The sequence below is a fragment of the Sinohyriopsis cumingii genome, chromosome 15, assembly GCF_028554795.1.
Source record: "Sinohyriopsis cumingii isolate HCF-2022 chromosome 15, ASM2855479v2, whole genome shotgun sequence".
NCBI classification, from domain to species: Eukaryota; Metazoa; Mollusca; class Bivalvia; order Unionida; family Unionidae; genus Sinohyriopsis; species Sinohyriopsis cumingii.
The window spans coordinates 61738898-61766843 of NC_142975.1; the positions used below are offsets into that span (position 1 = coordinate 61738898).

Here is a 27946-nt window from a genome sequence, read left to right on the forward strand (position 1 = left end):
GGTAAAGGAAGATATAGGGGAGAAAGAACGAATGAGAGCATGGAATGCTAAGATTAAGCTTGCTCAATTTAAATATGTTAGCTAACTCAAATACTGTGTCAAACTACTGCATGGACGTAATTATTACATTCGGGTTCATAAGTAAGAGTTAACACACATATGATCCACTGTATGTTATATGCTTTAATTTAAAGGCTGTTATGATAGACGCTACACAGGGACTGACCCGAACCATATACAACAGTAATAAATGGCACCTTTTTTCTGTCTAGCGAATGTAGCTGAAACGGTTCTCTAACGAGTGGAGGAATTGCTTGAGCAGTAACCGGAAGTAGAATTTGAAGCGAGAAAAATGGAGAACCACGTTTTGGTTTGGATGGATGTTGTGAGAGATGGCATAAAAAGAGGCGATGTTACAATTATAGGCTTTCTTTCTGCCGTAATTGTTGTTTTAATTACTATTGGTAAGAACACAATATATGAATTTTCACGTTTCGTCTTTGATCAAATCCATAATATGCATATTCCTTGACTTCATTGTGGCCATATGGTAAAGTGTTGGTCAGTGCATAGAGGGCTGTGCACTGGATTCGTAAAACTTCAATTCACTCTGTCACTTTATCATTATCCGTCTCTTCAGCCTAGTCTCCATCACTAAATCCCTCAAATTCATCAACATTGTTTGATACATTCGTATTCACAACCACTTTCTCACTCTCACTAACGGGTCTCTTGTACACAACTCTTTCCACATCACACACCGCATATTCACAAAGATTACCAACAAGTACTCACTCGCGCTTAATCATGGCCTTTAAAGAGTCACATGTACCATCCACCACTGGTCTTATCTTGATTAAATCAATTATTGGCTTTAATTATCTTAGACAATCTGCCAAGAAATAGCAATATGTCCATTAGTACTAATATTAGCGGTGCATAGAAACACCGAAACGCCGGAACGCAATAGAAACACCGAAACGCAATATCGTATGTATCATAGCTGGAAATTGTGAATAAAGGTGTGCATATTATTATTAACGTTTGCGTTTATAGTGCACTAAAAATGAAAATTGTTGAATTATTTACATTATTCATTAAGTTTTGATTGTGAAATTCATAGTTACCATATAGCAATCAACACATTTTCCAAATAAATGCAATTAATGACCATTTGGCATTCGTAAGCACAAAAGGTCAAAATGATTAAGGCCTGCTGAACCATAGTCTTTATAGTCCGTATAAATTTATAACAGAAATATTATTGATTCACTTTACTTCGCTACGTAATGTAGCATACTGGAAGTAGACTCAAGAATGGCAACATCTGTGTTGATTAAACCGTCCACGTATGTGACCCACTTTGGTTGACGTTTTAATACTGTGTAGTTCCTGTCAAATTTTTTTAACAGTTAATTTTGAACAAAGTTTTTAAAAAAAGAAATGTATAATGTAAAAATGATGTATAATTTTAATTCGCTACTTTTTTACATTAGTCAGAACGAACACCAATTTCTTTACATAAATTTATAGATGCATGCAAATATATACAAATAATAACAAATTATACAGACTTTGTCTAACTTTTCGGTGTTTTTAGGACCGACATGCAACTGACGCTATGGATCTACAACAGGGAAAGTGGCCGCTTTATATTCATCAATTACTCAATAAAAACTATAGCACCAAAGATATATTTAATGGGTATATTTGAGTATACTCGAGTGTATTTGAGTAAAAAGATGTGCAATACAAGTGCACATGATTAGCTGATTAAATACGTAAGATAGTGTATTGAACTCCAATGGCTACTGGTTAAATAATCTTTATTTCAATGCAGGAACGCAAGAATGAATGATGGCTGATTTTTGAAGGTTGAATTTCCATGATTAGTAGAAGAAAGCAAAAATAATATAGGATTTATCAAACAGTCATTTTTGTACCACGTGGAAGACACGCTTTTCATGTTGGTTTTGTCTCGCTCTCTCTCTCTCTATATATATATATATATATATATATATATATATATATATATATATATATATATATATATATATGATAATAAGAAAAGTGTAATTATTAATAACCGCACTATAATAATCAACTTAAGAAATCAGTATTAATGTTTGCTTATTATTAATAGCTAAAGTATTAAACTCGTGTATAAATTACAATACAAGCTGTTAATATTAAATTCTGTTACTTTACGAACTCTCCAAAATGTGCAGTTTCCAGCTTTTTTTAGTTTGATGTTGCATCACTTGCAGAAAATAAAGTACATATTAATTTATTATATAACTAATATTAAATGTCACAGATATGAATTATACATTTACACCAATATACACAATGATATATACGATAAAAATGAAGTGCGTTCCGGTGTTTCTATGCACCCTTAATATTAGTACCCCTACTCCAACCTCGTGGACGGGGTACTAACATGAGCACATATGTGTCAATGGATCAAGCTGGGTGTGAATCCCACCCAGCACTCTGTTAGCCTAATATCAACAATTTAAACATATTCCTTGCATATAATGCAATAAATTGAGTAGTCCTCTTATTTAATACCGGAAGTATCACAAGTCATTGTAGAAATAGTTGTAAAATCTCGTTTACCTTTTTTATCCGATATTTTCAGTTAGATCATCTGTCATATTAGTTCAAATAATGATTACTTCCATTCTCAGCCTCGTTTGTTTGTGTGCCTTATAAGGACGTTGAGGCCTTATTTGGAAATGTAAACAAATCGTAGTAAAAATATGGCAAGGTTTGAGTCAGAAATTCTACACATTAAAAGTAAATACGGTTTATCGGCAACTTTGAAATTCCACCAAGGAGCTATTATTTGCCACTTGATTGATAATAACATATTGTAGAATATCCAAGTATGGTCTGGAAAGCCTTTCATAAAAAAGGGGTCACGGCGAGAGTCTCGCGTTATCTGTCATGCTGGACACGGTGAGGTTAGTGTAACTATGCTAATTTATTTTATCGTGTAAGGGTTTAATAAATTCAATATAAGCCAAACTTCTTTCACAACATGATTATACTTATCTAGTAGATTTCTACACTATTGTTTTTCTGACTTAGTGATGATTTTTTTTGCTCCATTACATGATATGGGATCAGTTCGTAGCCTCAACCACAACAAATTAAGCTGAGGCTATGACGTCGTAGCTATATGTCCATGAGCATTTGGTGATGGCTATGAAACAAAACTGACTGACTTTGTTGAACAGACCACTTGCTGTGGGATTTCTGGTAGCCTTATTACTCAAAGTAATGCAGAGGGCTGGATATGTTCGATAAATCACTTCTACCGCACTGAATGGAACTCATCATGCTTCAGTTGAGGCAGTCAAAGTAAATGCTGTATTTCTTTAAGTCTGTTACTTCTTATAGCGGAATTACTGAAATAGTAGAAGATGCTGAATACTGTGTTAGAAAACTTCTAACAATGGAAAAGCTCTGGAGGCCTGTGAAGCACAGTACTGCACAGTACAGACCCACAAGACAAAACTACCTTAACTGCAACACATCACCGTTCTTCCTACCGGTCATGACACTGGCACCATCAGTACCTATCCTGATCATCTTTTTAATATCTAGTTCATTCTCCTTCAGCCCCTCACTTACTTTAATTACTATTGCCTCAGCATTGATAGTCCCTCCATGAATTTCACAGTTGCTCAATAAGCATAATTTCAAACAAAAATCTTGGAAGTACTGAATGTACATAAGTAGTCTGTTTGAGTTTCCTATATCAGTGCTTTCGTCTATCATAACTGCAAAGTCGCCTGACTCTTGAACTTGTTGAACTTTATCCTAGAAAATAACAGATGCAGTTGCACTCTTAAATTCCATTACACTTTGATGGCTAGTATACAAAGTCTAACTTTTATGCAGTGTGATGCCCAGAGATTCTCTCAACCCCCACAACACAAGGAAATTTTTCCTTTGGCAGCTTGCATTTGGCTAAAAAGTACGCACATTTCATAAAGCCTATAAGCGCATCTGTATCCTTGGAAATTTTTTCATTGGTTTCTGATGCTTTAATTTACAGTTTCTTATTAAAGGTTTTCATCTTAGGAAGGGTGTTTTCATCCTCATCTGGAAGCTTACGGTCATGTCCAGGCAACCCACCACTTAGCCATATGTTCAGAAACATTCATAAAGTCCAAAATGTTTAAAACATAGAATCACAGTGTTTGAAGTCCAAATGCATTCAGTGTTACATACTACAAAGAAAATGCTCTTTTTACCAATAACTGATAATATTTGTCGATATATATGCACAACAGATTTTGAATAATTTATTGGATAGCTTGCCATCAATGCTACAGACGGACAAATTATTTATGCAACTCGATCACAAACGGACAAAGGTTGAGAAAAGATATAAAGAAAGATAATTTGAAAACATGCCTTGTTTACCGGTGAAGCCACATCTGATTGTTACTCACTGTACATGAATCAATTGATGCATTGCGAGTGTCCAGCTACTTGCCAACTGATTATCAAGCCCATGTATTTAATGGTCAATCAGCTATTCCAACACACCTGTGAATGTGTAGGGGTTTCCTTTGTTGGCAATATTTGTTAAGGCTGCACTGTATTTCATCAGGAGTTACAACCGGGTCAAGTAGACAGGGGCAAGGGAGCATCTCAGAAGCAATAAACTACTTTCACGCAATGAAAATCGGAAAAAATAAAAGGACAAAATCATTTTCACTTTTCTTATAGAAGAAGACAAAGTTTATGTTTTTTTGCAACTTATTGCCCACTTCACCTGGTAGAGTACCCCCTGAGACACCTTCCTTGATATTTGGTTTTTACGTCGCCTTTCTACTGCCAAAATAACTGCAATGTGTAGCATGTTCCAAGGTCAGTTAACACTGGGACAAGAAGTCAGATTTTTTCGGAATATTTTACACTTGGCAGCCCATGTCAGTGCTTTTCTGCAGAATAAAGGCATATTACTTTTGTCAGACTTTACTTGATCTGATGTCTTTCTTCTAATAGATTCAAATTCTGACAGAAGCAAAATAAGATGTTTTCAAGTTAAGTTGATCTACAAGTCAGTTGGCTGGAATGCGATGGAAGCGGGGAATGCGAAAATTAGTTAAAATGATGATAATTATCTCAAACTAAATGAAGGAATCTAAACACTTTGTTCAGTATTACTATATTTTTATTTATTTCCTTAAAGAAACTTACTTCAACTTAAAAACCACTTCGGTGGCCTAGTGGTTAGAGCATCCGCCTCGGATACGGGAGGTTGTGGGTTTGATCCCCGGCCGAGTCATACCAAAGACTTACAAAAATGGTACTAACAGCTTCCTCAGTTGACGCTCAGCATTAAGATGTTAGTGTTAGGACTGGTTGGCCTGGTGTCAGGATAATGTGACTGGGTGGGACATCATGCTACATGTCTGCAGCATGATGCCCCAGTGCTAGTCATCACTATAAACTGCCACACTGCAGACATCGTAGCAGTATGACTGAAAAATTGCTAAAGCTACATTAAAAATCCAAATCACTCACATACATTTCAACTTAAAAGTGAACAATCTTGATATTATGTAATAATCCATGGGACTGCCTATTTGGTAGGGGCCTTCAGGTAGCCAAGTGGTCAGAGGCACTTGCCTTTATAGATCACTAATATCTCATCTCTGTCCACATGTGTTCGAGTTTCAGGTCAGCTTGGTGTGAGTATTTAAGAAAGCTTTCCAGTAACTTGCCATGGGTTGGTGGAGTTTTTTCACCATCAAACATATCTTATCATGTACTAAATAGTGGCTCTAAAACCCACAGAACCAGACCAAACTTATTTGGTAGTTGGTTTACCCTGTATGCAAGGCACATTTTTCCGACCCTGTTAGACTCCTATCAGAATTTTTTATCAGAATTATTTTTATAATGCATTGTCGTTTATGTTGGTCAACAAGGTGCAAATTGCCTCTTTATAATTATTATTGTATGAGTTATTGTATCTTAATCAATATAACTGGACTGTTTACATGATACAGCTTGGATCTTTTACTTTAAGCAGCATAAGTTCATGCTCTCTCTCTCTCTCTCTCTCTCTCTCTCTATATATATATATATATATATATATATATATATCTAATAAACTGACTACAAACAGTGCAAAACTAGTATCAAGCTAGCCTAAGACAAGACAAACAAATAAAACAGACAAACCATTGTCTGTGTAAAACTTTACATGACTGACTTGTTGCAGATGCTGAAAGATCTTGGTCATGAAAGTTTTACAAAGATCGTCAGCATCTGCAACAATTCATAGTCATGTAAAGTTTTACAAAGACAGTGGTTTGTCTGTTTTATTTGTTTGTCTTGTCTGTATTTTGTATTTGCTTTTGAAAAAGACTCATTAAGAGTTGAAAGCGCTTAGGCTAGCTAGATATTAGTTTTGCACCGTTCGTAGTCAGTTTATTGTATTTATCTTAATCAGTCCCTGACAAATGTGATCCCTTGCTGGATCCAGTGCACTTGAAAGGACTGTTATTCACCATATGAATTGTATTTTTTATTATATATATATATATATATATATATATATATATATATATATATATATATATATATATATTGTAGTTTTCTTTGCCTTTATGAGAAGAGGCATTAAAAGGAGAGGCATCTTGATCCTGGGAACATGTGATGCTGGAAAAACCCTTCTCTTTTCAAGAGTAAGTCCCATTAAGTTAAAAGAGTAATGATTAAATAGATTTAATGTTATTTCACATTAGAGGTAATAAGCTGAGTACAGTTATTTTGCCTTGAATGTTGATATTCTTAGAGATTTTATCTTAAATGTTCATTTTAGATTTTAAAATAAATGGATTTTTCTCCTTCCTGGAAAGAATATTTTAATCAGTTAATATCAATACTGTCCCCTGCCTTTTTTAAAGAAATGTTTGGGATATGGTGCTTGGGTTTTTGTCCATCTATCAGACTTTTTGCTGTTTAAATTTAAAGCTGTTTGACATTAATCAATTATATGTAAACATCGTTAGATATTGTGTAATGTACAACACAGGGTGCTATCTAAAGGGTTGAGGTTCTGTATTGTATTTTTTCCATCACCATATTTTTGCCGCTCCTTAACTTTACAGCAGTTTGAATTTAAGGGATGCAGTTTGGTTTACACTTGTCATCATTAGCAATTGTGTTTTGTGTCACATTAAGGGTACCAATCTCAAGGTCATTGTAATGGTGTGCTGATTTGTTTTCTTCTTCTTTTTTAAGGTCCTTTCCACTCTAAAATTTTAGACTGATTTGAGATGCAGAAAGGAAATTTCATATTTCTATATATCATCACAAAAAGATTTGTTACATACCACATTTAGGGTCCTATCTTAAAGGTCAGAATCACAGGTCAATATTTTAAATGTAAGTAATATTTGTCCATCTGCTTTCAGACTTAGAGCTGTTTAAGATAGAAAGATGAAGGTTGAGATATTTATATATTGTCACTGGAAGATGTATTACATTGCACATTTGAGGTTTTATCCTTAAGGTCATATATCAGTATTTTAAACTTTGCATTGTATCATATCAAGCTTGGTAGCATTTCTTGTATCATATGCCAGTCAAGGTTATATATTCAAGGTTAAGGTCACTGATACGTGTAATGTACCACGTTCTGCACATTTCTGCTAAATCCCATCCAGATCAAATGATGCAACTTGGTTCCTTTCCAGTGTGCACCTTACAGCTTTGTATTAAAGATTACAGCATGCTTTATTATTTCTTGTTTTATGCTTAGGGAAGGGTCAGAGAGTTCACCTGTGGTGGATGGTGTATATCAAGAGAGATGCAAAGAGTGCAAATTCACTGCTATGAAAACAGACAAGAAACTGTAAATTGCATATTGGCAAGTAATGGTGAAATGATTCATCGATATATCGATGCATCAATACTTTTAGTGAAAAAATACACATATCGATATAAGAGATGGAGAATTGATACAAAATGATACTTTGCATTCATGTTATTTTAGTCTTCAGCAGTCATGAGTAATTATTAGTTGCCTTGTTATTCTGTAAAAATAATAATCCATCTGTAACAGGATTTGCAATCACAGGCACTCCTTTTATTAGTAACAACGAAAAAGACTATTTGAGAATACCCATTCGCCATCTACTGGTTAACACAAAGTTACAAGGTTCATAATCTGACCCTCTCCCCTTTCCTTGCTAATTATCTTAAACCAGAAGTATGTTCAGCATATACTATACATTCCAAACGTGTTCCACATGTATAATGAAGCACTTTACAGATCATTTAATAACCACTTTCACACAAAGTTTCTATCCTGACTCCTTTGGACGATTTGAAAGCTATGCTACCAGTTTGTTGCACGGTGAACATTGAATTCTCATTTGTGGTTATTGTTTGTTCCAGTCCAGGTCAAACAATAACCGCCAAATAGAAATCAATGTTGCTTATTTTCAGCGTGGCAAACAGGAAGTATTGGCAGAGCAACATTGTTCACAGAAAAGTAATTAGATATGTCAAGTACTTATGCAGAGATGCTGTCAGGGTGTGCCATTGCACAAACTGTGCAAAATTTGTATGAATTCACATGCTTGAAGAACAGTCAGATGTGAGAACTCCCACAGATTCATTGATAGTCCCACATATAAAAATGTGTTCAGCGAAGTATACAATTTTTATTTAACTATTCTTGTTGTGACATCTGTTTTTCGGATAGCAACTGTTCCACATCTGGTTTCTTCAGGTGTGACATGAATGGTTGTGAAACTAAATTTGATTAGTGCAGGGTGCCCAGGAATAAGCATTATGGTGTAGAGTGAAACCATTCTTGAAGAAAGTTTTACAAATGCGTGTTTAAAATATGGGCTAGCTAATAAACCCAAAATATCTGCTTCTGTCATGGTTCATTATTATTTCATTCAGCAAATACTGATGATGACAATAATTTTTAAAGTTATAAAGTATATCAGATTATTGGAGCTGGTAAAGGGTTAATAGAGATACAAGCGAATTTTAGTCCAAAATGGTGTTAAATACCAGTTATATGGTATTTCAAAATTAAATGTACAAAGGCCATAATATTGAGCCTAATTTAAATACAGACAATTTAAAAGTATAATGCAGTTTTCATTTCTTTTAATCAATCAGTTTTGCCCTGTGGATCATATGATACAAAACCATATACATGTATCCATTTCAAGGTTAAGTTTAATAAAATAAGGGTAAAAAATGAAATTAAGAAGTAAAGATATTTATTTTAGTATCTCTGTCTGCACAAGCATTGATGGACCAAATACCCTTATACAGCATTATGGAACAGATAAGAAATTTGGCATAGTCGTCAGTAAATTATTGATTTAACAAAGGAAGTTTATGCCAGTGAAAAATCCTATTTTGGAGCAGATGTATCCGAAAAATACTATCTGTGAGTTATGGAGGATTGTACATAACAGTCACAAAGATCAGTTTCCCAATATATTCAAGTTGACAAACCTAACTATGTATATGCCCATTCAGAAGGAAGCACAGAACAATATTGATATAAAGAAAAGGAGCAGAGTATGCTCAGAAATAATTAACAGATTAATGCTTATACAAGTAGAGGTGATATCTGCCCAAGATGTTGATTTCAGTAGAGCTCAAAGAAAGTGGAGCAGGAAGAGAGACATATATTGAAGTTTAGATAAATATTGACCTTTGACTGTTTCTTCTTCCCCCTCCTTTTTTCTTTGATAAAGAGGGAGATCTACCTTAAGATAAAACCCTGTCAACACTCCTTAAATTGTACATGGGAAACAAATATGGAATTTCTCTTTTTTATGCAGAGATATTTAACCAGTGAATGAAGGGGCTGATGGAATAAATGAAATTAGCATAGATTGAACTATAGGGCAGATTTTAAGCTGCTCAAGTTTATCACCTTGTGTAAGTTTAAAAAAAATTGTAGAATAGGACTGGGTGTAGTCAATAGTTTTCCTTTCTTCTCTAACTAATACAAGTGCATGTGACCCTTTACTCAAAAGTAAAATGTGGTAGATTTTATTGGTATTTAACCTTATTCCTGTGCCCAAATTTGTTTTAGATGAAATTTTCTTCTCACGAGGAAATTGCAGTATTTCTTCTGTTTTGAAGATAACATTGTAATATCTTCCATGTGTAACTGCGACACGAAATTGGTAATAAGATGTTTTCAAATCATTCACGTTGTACAAAACAGAGGGAGTTAAATGGAGCCACACTTGGATGACCTAAAATGTTGGATAAAACTCAATGCAACCAACAGGTAGTCTGTTTGAAAGTATTGTTATCTTATCATCAATGAGAGTTGCATATAAATATATCATAATGATATGTCTATCTATTTTCTGCATACTGGAAATAGGAGCAGAATTACAGTATACATAAGGGGGCACCATATACCTTCCAAAGATGGAAAGAACATTCAAGTTCACATTTTTATCAGTATGCATTGTATCACAGGCTGCGTATCGTGAATCATATCAGTATTTGGCACAGGTTTATTGTTTCACCCCTATTGTTTGGCCTTAGCATGCATTCGTTCATTTGCTAATTGATGAGTAATTTTGCCACCTGTATTTTTCTGCTGTTGAAGATACATGTGTAAAATAACAATCTAATTTCAGATCATGGGTCATATTGAGAAATTGTTCAGTTACGAAAAGAGCTGTATTTTTGTTTATCACAAGTTTATTAATTTTTGTAATTAATGGCAGAGGTCCAAAAACACTAATAATTAAATAATTATGATTGTTGAGTATTTGGAAGTTTTATAGTTGGACATTGGCCTTCAATAAATTTATCTATTTTCAGCTGGTAAACAAAGTTTATAAGCAGTCTTACACATCTATTTCTCCAAACACTGGGGACTACAATATACCAAATACAGTAAGTATACCAAATACAGTAAGTATACATGAATTAAAAATTTAAAGCTAGATCTATCTGGTCAGATTTGTTATAGTAATGCATGTATCAATAGCTACACAGTTCATGAAGGTCAAAGTTGGGGGAAATCTTTGATGTACAGTCAGTTGTGAACTTTACTGTTATATCATACCAGTACATCATCTTTAGTTTTATTGTCAAGCCCATATTATTAGGAAGCGAGACATAGCGGTAACTTTTTCAATAAGATCAAAAGTCTGTTATAGTTTTTGTTAAAGATTTTTTATTGACTTTGAGTTCCAACTTGAACTGAAGACATTGTACAAACCAATGACATGGAAATTGTTGTTGTTGCTCTAGGGTTTAACGCCATTTTTCAGCACAAGATAGGCTATACATGGTGGCCAGTATAACTGGTGGAGGAAGAAACCTGGAAACCCCAGGGAAGAACCAATGACCCACGAGAAGCTACTGGCAGGCTTTCCCACATACCCACGCTAGCTGAGTCTTGGACTCGAACAACATGGAAATTGTTGGCACCTTATCCACAGGACATGGAATGGGAGACTGAAAGAAGAAGAAGAAAAGGAACTGAAATTACAAGAGACGTTATTGATTACCTACAACTGGTTAAGGGAAAAAAAACAAAAAGGATTTTATGTGTTCTCTGTCAAGAATATAAGAAAGATAATCCATTTACTAACACAAATGGCTGTACTTGTTAACCTGCTTTCTTCAAAGGCTGCAACCTCCTTGACCGTATACAGCTTTGCAGCAAATTTTATCCTACAGCAGAAATATTGTAGGGACAACGTGAACGAGTTGTGGATAAATATTTTGTTGAATATCATGAAGTCCAGTTCCCTAACTTGTTTAGATTGGCCAAAATTGCAGTGGTTATCAAATTACAGACAGCAGAATGTGAGAGGGGATTTAGTTCACAAAACAGAATCCACACTGCTCTTAAGATCAGAAATGTGAATAAATTGATGACTATTCGGATACAAGGGGTTATGTAGACGATTTCCCATTTTCAGAAGATTTACAGAAGTGATAAGAAGCATAGAAGAATATTTACCAGTAGGCTTAATTGGGTATGCAGATACTTTATATATTTGTTGTCAAAGAAGTGATATAACGTCATTAAATGCTCGTCTTAAATTAGGTATGCATATACCTTGTAATAACATTGTCACCCATCAGCTCTCTTTCAGCATTGCCCACCCCACCCCCCAAGGTCGTTGTGGGGACCTCCCCCATCAGGTGAACTTTGATTATCATGGGCTGAAAGCTTTTGTTCCATGTGTAAAATGGAATCAATTCGGGATTATAAAATGGGTGAATGAAGCACACTTGGAGCCTATGTCTAGAACCTCCTTGACTCGCCTCATTCATAACTCTTTTCCTGTTTGTTCTAGATACAGCAGCAAAATCAACGAGGGACATGCCTTGTTGGTTGATCCAAACTATTTGCGGTTCAGTTGGTATTTTACTGATGACTCCAGCCTTCATGGCTGTGAATAAAGTCCTGATCATGGGGAAGCAGTGAAACCTCTTTCTTCATTAGACACTTCACTTCAAAGTTGTCTGCAGTATCCCTTAATGACTTCGGTACCTAAAGTGAATCAAGGTAGTGGGAACATGAAGATCTTTCATTTCTACCACAGAATATCTCAGTTCAGTCTCAGCTGTACAGGTTATTAAGAAGTAACTACAGACCAAACAAGTTTTTGTGTACATATTTTGGCTTCATTGGTTTAGAGCAGTAACAGTTTGCGTGGCATTCATTTCCACTAGTGTAGCATTCATTGTCACTAGCATATCATTAAGTGCAGCTTTTCCTTAATTGACATTTTGTAAGCCTTGTAGTGGGGGGTATAGATGACTTTTGTGTTGTTGTTGTTGTTGGGTTTAATGCCATTTTTAAGCACACGATAGGCTATGCATGGCGGCCAGTAGTAATGGTGGAGGAAGAACCCGGGAAGAACCACCGACCCACGAGAAGCTACTGGCAAGCTTTCTCACATACCCACATTGGCCAAATCCTAGACTCGAACCCACGCAGAGGTGAGATGGCAGTGATCCGTAAAGGAGAGCGCTTTAGACCACTCGGCCACTTTGGGCCCCCTGACTTTTGTGTAACTTTTACCATGGAGACATTTTATCCCAAAGAGCTTGTTATGACATGGTGGAATTTACAGCAGCAGCACAACAGGCTAACTTCCCAGCTCATTTTGCAGCTGCAAATTGACACAGCTGCTGTGTTTCCACTGGATTTGTGTGGGAAAAATATTACCTACAGGTTGCATCCAGGCCCATCTATATGCTAACTATAGCCAATATCTTTCATGAAATCTGAAGTTGCATTTATTAAGAGATGTTACGCCCTTTACATTTTACCTGTTCTCCTAATTAATTATGTTTGGGTTATACATATTTGAAAACCTGATACAGAATGCATATTTGCTCCAATAGTAACTGTATTATAAATGGGATTTTAGTGCTACTCCCTGTATCCATGGAGAAATAACTCTTATCTGACTTTCTAAGAGGGCAAGCTACTTTTAGCATTGTTTTTGCTAAAGAAAAAAGCTTAGGAGGGCTGAATTTGCAGTGTATTGGATGTTCTCCTAATGTACTGTTGAATAAATGTACAGATAGTCCTCAAGATATGTAAGGGTTAAATTTCTGGGACCTCTATGCACGTCAGTTTTTTTGTAAGAAGGGTTTTATTAGACTGTATATGTATTTTTGTAATTGACATCATGGTGAAGGGTAACGTTAACAAAATAACACCAAACAAATCCTTAAGATTATAAAAACATTTAACAGAAATGATTTACACATGTACATGAGAGGAGAAACAGCTATATACTTTGAGTGCACTTAATTCAAAGATCAGAATGTCACAGTTTATGTGTCTTGGGGAGTACCTGTATTTTACTTCAAAATGCAGTGCTAACAATTCCCAATCAGAACTTAAGACTAGTCAGAGTAACATAAGCAACTTAAATATTTAAGTGTTCACTAAATTTGTTTTTGTAAGCTTTTGTGTATTATCAGTGTGTACTAGTATTAAAAATTTCCCAGCTTTACCTCTGTATCTGTACAAAAAATGTCCATGGGCCTTGTCCCCCACTTTGATGTACTCCTTTTAGAGAGGGTATTCACGTTTACAAGTAAACAGCCTGCTCATGTGTTGTATATTTCAGAATAAGACATTGAGAATCATAGATCTTCCTGGTCATGAGAGATTACGGATGCAGAATCTGAGTATTTACAAAGAACTGGCCAGGTAAGGCTAAGAAATCTATGCAAGCAGATAAACATGTATCTCTAGTTATAATGTGGTTCATGGAAGCCTTTAAGTGTGCCACATTGTTAGTGAGGTCATCTTATACCAAAGTAATTAACAAGCAAGGCTGTGTCCAAATGGATTATCTTATATGTAAGTCTGTGTCCAAATGGATTATCTTATATGTAAGTCTGTGTCCAAATGGATTATCTTTTATGTAAGTCTGTGTCCAAATTGATTATCTTATATGTAAGTCTGTGTCCAAATGGATTATCTTATATGTAAGTCTGTGTCCAAATGGATTATCTTGTATGTAAGTCTGTGTCCAAATGGATTATCTTATATGTAAGTCTGTATCCAAAAATGGAGTTTGTTACATGTAAGGCTGTGTCAGAATGTTTTATATGAAAGGTTGTGACAGAATGGAGTTTGTGTCATGTAAGGCTGTGTCAAAATGGAGTATGCTATTGTATAAAGGAATATAGTGTACAAAGATTGCTGTGATAATGTGTCCAGGGGCCAGACACTTTACATGCATTAGCATGATATTTCTTCAGAAGCATTTCTCTGTCATTAAATGTCCAAAAATCCAAATTAGACTATAAAAATATGCTATGTAATCAGGAAATTGCAGGATCACCATGACTACAGTTCCTTGTCAGATGGCAGGACCTTTTCCCATTTATTTAAGAGGTTCTTAATGACACAACCCTTCAACTTCCAATGGATCGATGATGGGAGGGGGGGCAGTTTTCCCTTACAAGCAGTGTCCAGGTATATCTGTGCTAACTCTAGTTTGTATCTTTCATGAGACTTGAAGCTCAAACCTGCCAACATTTATGATTTGACTGTTAAAATATGGAGTTATGAAATAATAGCAGAAATGTTTGTTTGATTTGGATCAAGGTTTCATATTAAAATAGAACCAGACTAACTTTACATGAATACCTTAGATGCTTAAACTGCACATATATTTTTATGCAAACTGTCTGCATGGTCAAGCTGTCAATTATTGAATTTTTTGCAAGTGCCATCCAATAAACGATGCATATTCAGAATGAAAGGGACAAGAAGCCTCTTAAAAATTATAAATTGCCAGCACAAGAATAAAAAAGAATTATAAAGAATTCAGAATGAAAAAAACCAGGAAGGACAGGATTACATCAAGTTGAGAGATAGCAAGAAGCCATCGAGCTTCATACGGTTTGGAACTGAAGTGAATGAAACTGTATTGGTGGTACTTAAGGTCAAAGTGCACTTCACAAACATTTTAGTTGAACATAATGTTTACTGATTAAACTTCCAGACTTTCTTAATGCATGTTTTCCAACTTGAAATTATCAGTATATTATATTTTATTGCACCTCACGAGAAATTGGTCTGACTTATGGAAAACTAACAACTGCCTTACTGAGAAGGTCTTGTTAGGTATAGCAGGTCTAGAAGCTGCATCAGGTACATTACAGGACCAGAAACTTAGCCTTTTCTTCAGTAAGGTGATGTAACCCGCTCCATCACTTACATATATTCATAAAGTATTATGATCAGGTAACATGTTCAAAGAAGAAACCAGTTTTTGGATAAAATATTCTTGATAAAGATAAACTGTTGAAAATGCAGGTATGCCCCACCCCCCACCCCTTCCCATAGCTGCATTAAAACATAATGGTGTGCACATCCACTCCAATAGTTGCTTTATGTAAGTACAGGATTTGGTGCCAGTTTCACCATCTAATGGGAGATCACTCCTGTCCGACTTCCACCTAGGTGGCAGATGACTTTTAGCACTTTTGTTTTTGTGAGGTAGAGGTTTTACTGCCAATGTATTATGATGTTTAAGTATTATCAAAGAAACATATTTCACCCTAACAATTCGTTTCAGATATTGGAAAAAAAGACATCAGTCTCATTTTGTTTCAGAATTGGCATAATATAAAATCCCATACTTCACTTACTCCTGAAAATAATGTTACTTCACAGTTATGTCCCTGGGTGAGCAAGAAGTAGGTTATTATTATTATTATTATTATTGTTGTTGTTGCTGTTATTTTTATTATTAATTGTAGTATTGTTTCAACATATTTGGAATTTAATATAACATTATATCATATGACCTTGTATGACTCCTGCTTTTACATTATGTCCTTGGATGGGGCAATTAGTTCAATAATCATGATACATTTGAGTGGTTATTATTTCGGGGTTTTCTTTGCATTTTCTTTGGAATATGTAAGATTATCATATACTTTTACTTTTTATAGCTTTCCTGTCCTTGATTCATGCCTCAGGTTGGATTTGTGGATTGAGACTCTGGTTGGGGATATGTTCATGTTCTTATATCTTTTTTATATAGACATTTTGTATTTGGGGCACATCACATGTTTCTTAAAACATAGTTCTTATTGGTATGGGTTTTTTCTTTGCATTGTAGGGAAAGAGGAAAAGATAGAGGAGTTACGAATACAGCATATACATGCTTATAAGTTGAGTCCAAATGCAAACAACATAGACCCTGATATGCTGTTGCACTATGCATTGGTAGATCTGAGTGTGGAGTTTGCAGCTGAAGTTAACTTATAAGCAAGTATAGATGGTATAGATTATGAAAGGGACTTGTGTTGAAGAGAGATTTTGGGGACAAATGGAACAAGGAATACGGCTAGGTTCATCTGCTGAGAATACTTTTCTGTTCAGAAATTTATTATGAGGAATTTATGACTTAATCTCGTCACCATTTATGGTTACCTTTTAGCTTTTGCCATGTAATCATCCTTGTTTTTATTCATTTTAAAGTAATTTTTATAACAAGTATTATTTTGTTTCTGCAATGAAATTTATGTTGTCTCTGTATAATTGTCATAATATAAGGTAATTCACTGCACATTATTAATTTAATGTATCAGTAGGCATTATCACCATTTCTTTCCCCTTTTTTTTTGGACCCCAAGTAAAGTTCTGTGAACCAGCCCAACTAATCAGCTGATCACAAAAATTAATTTTGAACTCTGCAAACAAGTAGTTCTTCAAAACATTGATAAGTATGATTATTTTAGCAACCCAAGTCTAACTTGGACAAGATGACAGTTTTCCTGGAAATCTGATGAAACTGTTGACCAAGTGTAGAATTTTCATTGCAGCATCAGTATATGCCATTTGATTGCAACACATTTTATATATTGTACAAGCTAATAATATTATCTATAATGGGTATGTTTTCTTTTTATATTTGATGCTATATTAATGGAATTATTACTTCATAATCATCAAAAGTAACAGATTTCAGATTGGAAATAAACATTGATCATGCCACAGTCTCTTTGTTACAAAATGCAGGTTATTAAAACTTCATGAATATTCATGAAATTTTCAATCCTATCAGAGGAGATGTAAACAATTAGGTCAGTAGTTGCAGCATGTTCCTGTGATATTACTACACAAAGAAATAATCCCTCAACCTTTACCCAGACTTGACCAAAAGTTTGGCAATTTAAATAAATGCATCATATTTCATCACAATTTGCATATTCCGAGCTTTATTTTGCTACCAAATTTATTTAACAGAAATGTTTATAAACTAACCACAGTGAGCATTGAATTTGTAAAACATTTCATTTCTCTATGTCAGCATTGTCCACCATAGTTGAATTTTCTAACAGCTGATAATGATGTCAACTTTTCCATACCTGATGTTCCAAAAATAAACTTATTTTTAATTTTGTACAGATTGGTGTGCCAGAAGAAGATGCTTAGATGGTTTTTTAAATAGTTTTTATCATAATAACACTTGTTGTATGGTTTAGACAGTATACAGTCGCAAAACGAACACGCAAAGTGTATATTTTTGTCCACTATAACTAGGCTGAGGTTGTTGATGCTGTAAATATCTGAACTGAAAAACGGTCATCAGTTTTAAAATATGTTCAACCTTTCATTCATTATGTTGTTGCATTTGTTTAAATGTTGTAATGGGACATTGTCTGATGAAATAATGATAAAAAAAATCGCATTACTATTAGACAAATGCAAAGTCTTTGTATGAAATGGTTTTTTTTTACTTTGACGAGTGTAGCAAAGTAACCACACGCACACTTAAAGTGGATTCTTAAATCCCAGTGCATTGATAACATTTGATAGGATAAATAATATTTTTAAACTACAAAACAAACAAATACAAAGTCTGAAAGTGATAAAAATTATTTTGCATGTATGAGTGAAAAATGTCTGCATTCCCTGGTCCATTCAGCAAGGACCTAAATATAACATCACAGGATTTAGAAGATGAAACCAACTTGAATCCTATTCATGAAATTAGGTCTTGCAACATTGTTTCAACGACAATTATGAATAAGCATTGCATTTTTGTTGTTTTCAATTATTTTTTTACATACATATGAACTATTGTTAATGTGATATATTTGTATTAAATTACATGTCATAAAAGTTGTGAAATGTTTATATTTTCTTCATTTGTAAACGAAAATATTGAAGTCTGACAACTAATTTAATGAGAGCAATGAATTCAGCAGGAAACATGCAATATGAATATCAAAGTTCGTACTAATATCTCAACAAAAAAGAAAGTTATAACATTTTTTGTGGAAAGAACAGTTTACTTCAGTTTCAGGACTGGAGCATAGTTTGAATACATTTATATACAACACAAATTCTAGAAGTTTATATACTGAGCACTATTTCTGTCTATGTGCAGCTGATTTTCAGTTTCTTCCTTTCCAGAGCCATAATCTTTGTTGTAGACAGCTCGACCATCCAGAAGGAGGTTAAAGAAGTTGCAGAGTAAGCATTTCAGACAGAGACATGATAGCTTTACTAGTAGATGGTTCAAATTTTCAACCTGCTACTAGAGCAGATTAGATGGATTGCCATTTAAATGTTTTAATTAAAGTAATGCAAAAATTGACAGTTATGACAATTACGATGTACAACCTGTATTGGGTACTCTCACACTTTTATAGACATAGCATTGCATTTTGCATCTGAGATTGTTGCTCATGAATAGAAAAGCAAAGAGATTATTAATTCCATCAAGATTAAGATCATTTTTATCAGCTCACAGTTGTCGGAATGTTGCTTCTGCCTTTAGTCCAGTTCATGTTAGATGACAGTGCTTTTGATCAACATAAACTGTGCTGTTGGGTATAATTATGGATATGCTGTATACATTCCAAGATAGCTGGAGGAAGACTCACTCAAGAATATCCATATAATCAAATGCATCTCAAATAAGACCAGGTAACTGAGTTTTTGATGCATTCCGACTAATTTATGTCGAAGGTCTAGATGATTAAGACACAGTTTGGGGTTGTAAGTTTGAGTTTTGCATTTTCATCAAATATCCCACCAAATTTGACAAGAAATATGCATTTATTTTCAAACCAGGGAATAAAATTACAGATTGATTAAGGACTTAGTGATCTTCCTTTTGTAAACCCATATAAATTGGGTGTGTAAATGCAGCATACACCCATTTCTTAAAATTTGATTTTCTGGTCAGTAACTTTGCAAAGCCTTGTAGAGATTTTGATCAGACATCACCCAGACAGATGTACATCATGGCTAAATTGACTATTACATAACAGAGTTATGTCCCCTATATTTTTAGTTGTAGCAAAGGAGAATTCTGCTCTGTGACCTGTTTCTTAATCTGGACAATAATATTTGAAATACAGAAAATATTTTAATTACACTTTACTAGCTTTTTCTTAGTTTATTAACAGGGTTCTAGGTTGGGAATTAACTCTTTGTAATGAAAAATTATACTTCAAGATATCATTTCCAGTAAGTGATTTTGGACCAAATTAAAACAAAAATGGCCAAGGTTATAACATTTTTTAAATATTAGAAAGTAATTTGTAACCTATTTTAATCTATCCAGCTGAAGAATAGACCAAATTTAGCTGTTTTGTGGATGTGGCTGCAAAGTGCAAAGTCAAATATGTTTAGAAAGGGGTATATGAAAGAAAAAGAAGCTGGAGGTTTGAGAACTATGTTGAATAGAGGTGACTGTTCTGGGAGTGGTAGCAATTTTACAGTGATTGCAGGATTATGTATGTTGACTTTAGTTGCATCTACACAAGCTTGTTGAGACGAAGAGATTACTTTTCTCCTGGGTCTGTGACTTTGACAATAGTATAATCAGTGTTAAACTTGTACCTTCAAGTTTTCTAAGGGATCACTGTTCTCCTGGGTCTCATTTCAACAATAGTGTAGTCAATGCTAAATTTGTACATAATAGTTTTCTAAGGGATCACTGTTCTCCTATGTCTGGTTTCAACAATAGTGTAATCAGTGTTTAATTTGTACATTAAAGTTTTCTAAGGGATCACTGTTCTCCTTCAAGTTTTCCAAGGGATCACTTTTATCCTAGGTCACGGCTGCAACAATAGTGTGATTGATATTAAACTTTTTCCAGATCACTTTTCAGTGATGTGATTAGTGTTAAACTTGTGCATTGATTTTTTGTGTTAAATATATAACCAGTACATATCATTGAAGGAACAAACTCTGCAAAGAAATCTTTGTGTTTTATGGGTCTTTTAAAAAAAATAAAGCTTTAAATAGGGAATGACATACATATTTTAATGCATTCTTCTTTTTATTGACAGATTTTTGTACACACTTCTGAGTGACAGTGCTATTTCCACAAACTGTCCACCATTCCTGATTGCCTGTAACAAGCAAGATTTGACATTGGCAAAAGGATTGAAGGTGATTCAGTCACAACTGGAAAAGGAAATGTAAGTTTTAGAATTACTTTGGTTATAACCATTTGGCCATACCATTATCATGCAGGCATTTGATATCCATTGTTCTTTCTATGGACTGTGTAAGCATTATTGTACATATTATATCCACTGTATATATACACATAGCTGCCAACCCTCACGAATTTGGTGTGAATTTCACGACTTTTTCAGCGATTCACGGATTCACGCCGTAAGACAAAAATTCATGAATTTTCCGATCCTCAATTATTTTAAATCTTTAATAAAAGAACCGATTTCCCTTTAAGCGCCAGTCGTGATATTCACAGTTGCGAAACGGTCCGGTACTGCTGGTCACGATATTAGTAGATCTACAGCAGATTAGTACAGTTGGCCCGGTCGCAAGCATTTTAGCCTATTTTAATCTATATGTATAAGAGTAGTTTTACAAACGCTTTTGAGAGAAACTGGGGCCTAACCGGAAATTTGCTCCACGCATGCATCAAAACACTGATTCGAGTTACCGTTAGCATCGCATATAAGATTTTGAAAATGTCTTCACCACCAAGGAAAAAGAAATGTATTATTCAAAAAGTGAAGTTTATATTTGGAATATATCAAAAATTGGCCATGCATTCTGCCATTAAACATTGATATTCATTCATGCTTTTTGCACTCAGTGTGCCGTTGCAGATATGATGTGATGAAGAATGTCATTTGCAAAAAACATATAGAAGTTGGGAAAATTAAGAATTCGCAGATTTCAGCTCTGGAATATTTTAAACCATTGGCGGAAGACCCGCAGGCTACCAACGCTTAAGCATTATTTGTGAGTTTTCTTGTGTCGAACACAATCTACTTTTATCAGCTGGAGACCATGCTAAACATTTGTTCTGACATATGTTCCCGGACTCGAAAATCGCTTCCAAATTTTCCTGTGGAAGAACCAAAAATGCTGCAGCTCCTGTGCATTCCTCACAGCAACAGTGACAGTGAAAGAGTATTATCTTTAGTGAGGAAAAATAAGACAGACTTTAGGGCCTCCTTAGCTGCAGAAAATTTGTTGGCAATTTTAGTCCCCAAGATCAGCCAGCAGGCAAGAAGTCGGAACTGTTTAGAAAACAAATTTACGATCAAGCAGTTGAGGAAGTTCAAGTCTGCCACAGTATCATGTCTTGATAAATAAATATTTCTGCATATATGTAGTGTTTTATTTTTATTTTGCGAACTTGATATAGTGTAGTATTGATGGTTGGAGTGGATGGAGTGGATGGAGTTATTGTCATGGTATTTTTCACGAATTCGTGTCCAGATTCACGACTTTTTATCCCTATTTTCACTAATTGTGAGCCTGGAAGGTTGGCAGCTATGTATACAATGTACAGTGGTCGAGTGGTCTAAAGCGCTCGCCATTCCAGTTCACTGCCATCTCACCTTTGTCTGAGTGGGTTAGAGTCCAAGGCTCGCCTAACATGGGTATGTGGGAAAGCCTGCCAATAGCTTCTTATGGGTCGGTGGTTCTTCCCTGGGTTTTCCAGGGTTCTTCCTCCACCAGTTATACTGGCTGCCATGTATAGCCTATCTTGTGCTGAAAAATGGCGTTAAACCCTAGAACAACAACAACATATACAATGTACATGAACCGGCTTGATCATATAATTTATGACCTTAGAGATGCTTTGACCCATAAGCAGCTTTCATTATTCAGCAGAAATTGCCTGATAGATTAGGATTTGTCCAGCATTGACACTCAAATGATTTATCAGCTAATGAATATAATTGTCATCTGATTAAAAACAAATATTTTCAACATTAGTTTGACAGCATTCATACAGTTTTATTACTGATTAGATAGAAGTGGCTAATTCATTTACTGCACATCATAATTTTGTAAAGACATATATTTGTCACAAATCCACTAGATTCATTGCATCTGCAAATTAATTTGTGGCAAATTAGTGATATACATGGTGCATAATTTGCATGTATTGTTTTGTTTCATATGCTTAAAATTGAATAAAAGATATGTCAACATTTTCTTCCACAAAACTTACAGTTAATGTCTGTTTGGCTTTGTGATTTGGAAATATTAGACGAAAATTTAATAACTGCTAAAATAAATTGTGGACTCCCTTGTGACATATATAAACATGATGAAAGCCCATCATTATGTTCCATGAGAATGCTTTGATGATCTTGGTTTGTGGTATACATGGTAAATCTGATTGGATGCTACAGCTGCTGCACCTTATAATGGATATCATCATAACCATTCGTGATATGCACCACTGTGCACCCCATGACCAAATTCATACCAGTATATCATATTCTGGTTTGAAAGAAGATAACGTGAAGCATAGTGTTTTCTATTTATTTAGAATTTGGGAAACAAAACATATTGGTCATTCCCAGTATGCTGCTGTTCACTCTATAACTTGATTCTCAATATAATGAGATTTGGTGCATAATTACTTTCTCAATAAAATGCAGTTTGGTACATAATGTGATTCTCAATGTAACAGTTTTTGATACATAATGTGGTTCTCAATAAAACACAGTTTTTGATACATAATGTGGTTCTCAATATAACACAGTTGTTGATACATAATGTGGTTCTCAATATAACACAGTTTTTTATACATAATGTGGTTCTCAATATAACAAATTTTTTGATACATCATGTGGTTCTCAATATAACAGTTTTTGGTATATAATGCTGTTCTCAATATAACAGTTTTTGGTACATAATGCTGTTCTCAGTATAACATTTTTTTATACATAATATTCTCAATATAATACATTGTTTGGTACATAATGTTGTTCTAGATATAACAGTTTTTGGCACATAATGCTGTTCTCAATATAACAGTTTTTGGTACATAATGCTGTTCACAGTTTGGTACATAATGCTGTTCTCACTATAATGCAGATTTTGGTTCTAGATATAACAGTTTTTGGTAGATAATGCTGTTCACAATATAACAGTTTTTGGTATGTAATGCTGTTCACAGTATAACAGTTTTTGGTATGTAATGCTGTTCACAATATAACAGTTTTTGGTACATAATGCTGTTCACAATATAACAGTTTTTGGTATGTAATGCTGTTCTCAGTATAACAGATTTTGGTACACAATGCTGTTCTCACTATAATGCAGTTTTTGGTTCTAGATATAACAGTTTTTGGTACATAATGCTGTTCTCACTATAATGCAGTTTTGGTACTTAACACTGTTCACAATATAATGCATTTGGTACATAATGCTGTTCTCATGTTATTGTGGTTTGTATGTAATGCTGTTGTCAACATAATGCAGTTTGGTACATAATTCTGCTCTCAGTATAATGTGGTTTATATATAATGCTGTTTTCAATATCAATGCAGTTTGGTACATAATGCTATTCTCAATATAATGCAATTTGTATATAATGTTTTCAATATAATTTGTTTTCTCATTTTTATTAACACCCCATTAATCCCACAGACCATATTCTAGAAAAGACAGCTTCTATGTAACTACGATATAAGAGTACGCTTGTCTATGGACTTGCATGCACTTTCCTAACAGTATTATGTTCTATTTATGGCAGCTGCCCTATTTCCAAGAAAGATGCTGGTTTCTACTTTCAAACTTTTTGACCTCGGTTTCTGTTCATAGCAGCTGTATGGCTTAGTTAGGAAAGCGTGTGTTAGAGCAAAAATGTTTTTTCAAATAATTTCACAGATGGATTAAGAAAAGATGAATAATTGATTCAAGGTAGAATACATTAATTAAACAATACAATGTTCCATTCTAGGGCAGCTTCATGTCCTTTGCAGGCTGTGTGGAAAGGATTTTAATATTGGTCATGGTGGTAAAACAAAGAAACCTTCAGTTAGCATGTTTTACTTACTACAATACTAAGGTAACTTCTTTTTTTACAGCAGAACTAAATTGTGGACACAAATTTTATAAATGCAGAGACATTATGTACCGAGAACTTAATAGAACATGAACTATCCCTAGTGGTAGAAGACTACATTGGTCCTTTGTTAAAAAAGATTTTCTTGATTCCAAAATTGCAGAAAATATGCATGTTCAAGAACAAAATCACCTAATATTCTTAGGTGTTTAACAGAAAATAATTCGCTTAAAATTGCAGAAGCCAAGAAATTTGGGCCATTTAGTATTGCAACAGACAGGAGCAGTGATTATGAGGACAAAATGTTATACCCAGTCTGTGTAAGAGACTTTGACAATGAAAAGGGCAAAGTCAGAGTGCTCTTCTTTCATTACCAGAAGTAACAGTAGATTCCACTGGAGAAAACATTTTTTTATTTGCTTGATAATGCTTGAATAAACATAATTTGGCAGAACTGTGTGGGGTTTTCAGCTGATACTGCATCAGTGATGACTGGAATTCATAAAGGAGTTGTATTCTATATTTTGAAAAATGTCTCCATCATTGTACATATCCAGTTGTCTCTGTCATATGATGTACCATACTGCAGGAAAGGCTGCTGATAAATTAGGAGAACTTCTGAACTATCAAGCTGGCACTCTACTTGACAATATACTTCAAGTGGACAGAGTTGATTGTTTTCATCTTATTTCCAAGCTAAAAGTCCAGATAACTGGAAGATATAAATTTCCTCTTCTTTGTCAGGTTATGAAAGGAATGTTGGTTCTTTACCATTCTAATGCTGACTGTGAGAGATTGTTCAGTATTATTAACAAAAAGAAAACTGGATTCAGATCCAGGCTCTGTAACCCAACATTTAGTGCTCTATTGTTGTGGATAACATTCATAGTCTTAGCTGGTACAAAGTGTTTTGAAACGCAATATAAAAGCCTCTTGCTTTTCAAAGCTCAAAGTTTTATATAGGAAAACTTGAAGCAGTAATTGATGCTAAAAGTCCAGAGGGATAAATAAATCATTTTGTAAATATGCTTATTGAATTTTTATCATGTTATATGTGGATTACTCTTTTTCCGCTCACATTATTCTTTTTGTCCACTTGAATTGCACTTTTTCCTCACCACGGGTTGGCATGTATGGATCTTCTGTACTTGGTTTGCTATCTTGGTAAGTCTCAACCTTTTGAGTACCCTTTAAATTAGTCCACCAGGTTCAGCCTCCAGAGTTTTATTCACCTCCTGCTGTCATTGTCCGTCCACAGAATTCCTACATCAACCTCTTAACCGAGAAAATTGTGCCTCCATCCCAACATTACTGAAGTTTTGTACAATCACTTATTTCTTACATTGCTTTGATGGGCAACTTCAAGACCATAGCATCAGAATACCTTTCTTTTCCTGCTGACCACTTCATCTCATTTTTATGCAAGAAGCTGATGACAGTCTTTTAACTAAAGTCCAATTTTGTCAACAAAGATATTGCAACCTGAAAATGTTGTGACATTGATCACATGGATTGGATGTCATTTCTCAACACATACCATCTTGTGTACTCTACTGTAGTGATTGGAATAATGACTGACCTTGTCTCGATGGCTGTCAGCAATTTGAGTTTGCCTTGACCCCTTCTCTTGAAAACAAGCCAGTGAGCCATTCTTATGTGTGGCTCAGATAATCAGGTAGCTCTGAACTCATTTTCCATAAATGGCTTTATCAGGTATAAGAAATTATATATATTATTTTCTGCAGAATGTTCTGTCATGTGAATGGGGAAAAAAGGTATTTTTTTCCTGCCCTCGTTGAATGTAATGCAGTCTAGTCAAAATGTAAATTATCCTGTGTTATAAATACAAATTTTTCCTAGTGGTGGAAGATGCTAGTCTTTCTCGTAACAAAATTGACTTGGTATCTGCCTTTGCCAGATTTATAAAAAAAATATATACATAAATTCGCTAAATTATGCATCTTTCAAAATAACTCACTATCATAATGCATTTGTTCATTTTAGGAACACATTAAGAGTGACAAGGTCTGCTGCACTTCAGGGTCAGGATGGAGCTGGAAACAACAACACTTTCCTTGGAAAGCGAAACAAAGACTTTGCTTTCAGTGATTTGAGACCATTGAAAGTCGACTTTGCGGAGTGTAGCGCTCAAGGAAATAATGAACAATCAGACCCTGATATCAAATGCATAGAAGAATGGTTGTTGAAGGTGGCCTAGAAAATGTCAACATATTTTGTTAAAAACAATTTGAAGACCTTTGATGATACTAATACCTGCATTTATTGAATACCAGATTATTTGCCATTTTTCATATGCATTACTATATTGCACACCATTACTCCATAAGAATTATAATTATTAAATTTCTTTCTTTCTCATACAGGTACAAAAGGTATTTTGAAAGTTTAACAATGTTCATACAGAAATATTGTTTGAAGTGTATCACTAATATCTTTTGCAAGAGGTGTGCAAGGCATTTAAGACAGGATAATGTTTGTCCTATTTTATTTGGGGAAAAGTGGAGAGTCCATGTTTGAATTAAATTCTTTTGGGATCATTTCGAAATAACTTCAAGGCCTTCACAATTCCTAATATCGGTATTTTTTATGTCACAATAATTTGATATTTCATAAGTATAATTATCATAATAATAGGAATATTGATAGGTATATCATTTTATCTCAGACCCACCTGTTTCCAATCTGCTGTTCATTCAGTTAATTTATACGTTTTCTGGCTATGCTGATGTCATCATGAAATTGGAATAAAGTATTACTTAACATACATTTTAGTGATATTAGTGCCTGCATCTATTGAATCTAGTCATTTAATATTTGTATGAATTCAGTGGACGAGTATTTTTAAATCCTTTTTTGGTTGTTAACTTTTTTAGGAACAAAACATAGGTGATATTATTGGCATTAACTGTGTCCAAGCTACATGAAATTCTTGTTAAATACTTCATATGATTGTTATTTGTAGAAGCCTTGTTTTTAAAGGAGGTTTATATTCATTCTGATTGACCATACAAGTTCCTTGAAGACTTTTTGTTTATATGAGACAGTATTGATTAAACTGAGCGTAAATTTCA

At 34.4% G+C, this 27946-nt stretch overlaps 1 protein-coding gene and 1 pseudogene across 1 annotated transcript; one reads left to right on the forward strand and one right to left on the reverse strand.

Moving 5' to 3' along the window:
• The first annotated feature begins 312 nt into the window (after positions 1-312).
• LOC149781920 (signal recognition particle receptor subunit beta-like) lies at positions 313-27946 on the forward strand. The gene is made up of 7 exons (XM_089936123.1): positions 313-464; positions 6628-6719; positions 10861-10935; positions 14148-14230; positions 18965-19024; positions 20854-20985; positions 26859-27946. The coding sequence occupies exons 1-7, from the start codon at positions 353-355 to the stop codon at positions 27070-27072; spliced, it is 768 nt and encodes a 255-aa protein (XP_089792249.1). The 5' UTR covers positions 313-352; the 3' UTR covers positions 27073-27946.
• LOC149781921 (uncharacterized) lies at positions 862-4627 on the reverse strand (annotated as a pseudogene).

Coding starts and splice junctions, on each gene's coding strand:
- LOC149781920 (XM_089936123.1), top strand. CDS start 353: ATGGAGAACCACGTTTTGGTTTGGATGGATGTTGTGAGAGATGGCATA. Junction 465..6,627: donor TGTTGTTTTAATTACTATTG/GTAAGAACACAA, acceptor TATATATTGTAG/TTTTCTTTGCCTTTATGAGA. Junction 20,986..26,858: donor TCACAACTGGAAAAGGAAAT/GTAAGTTTTAGA, acceptor TGTTCATTTTAG/GAACACATTAAGAGTGACAA.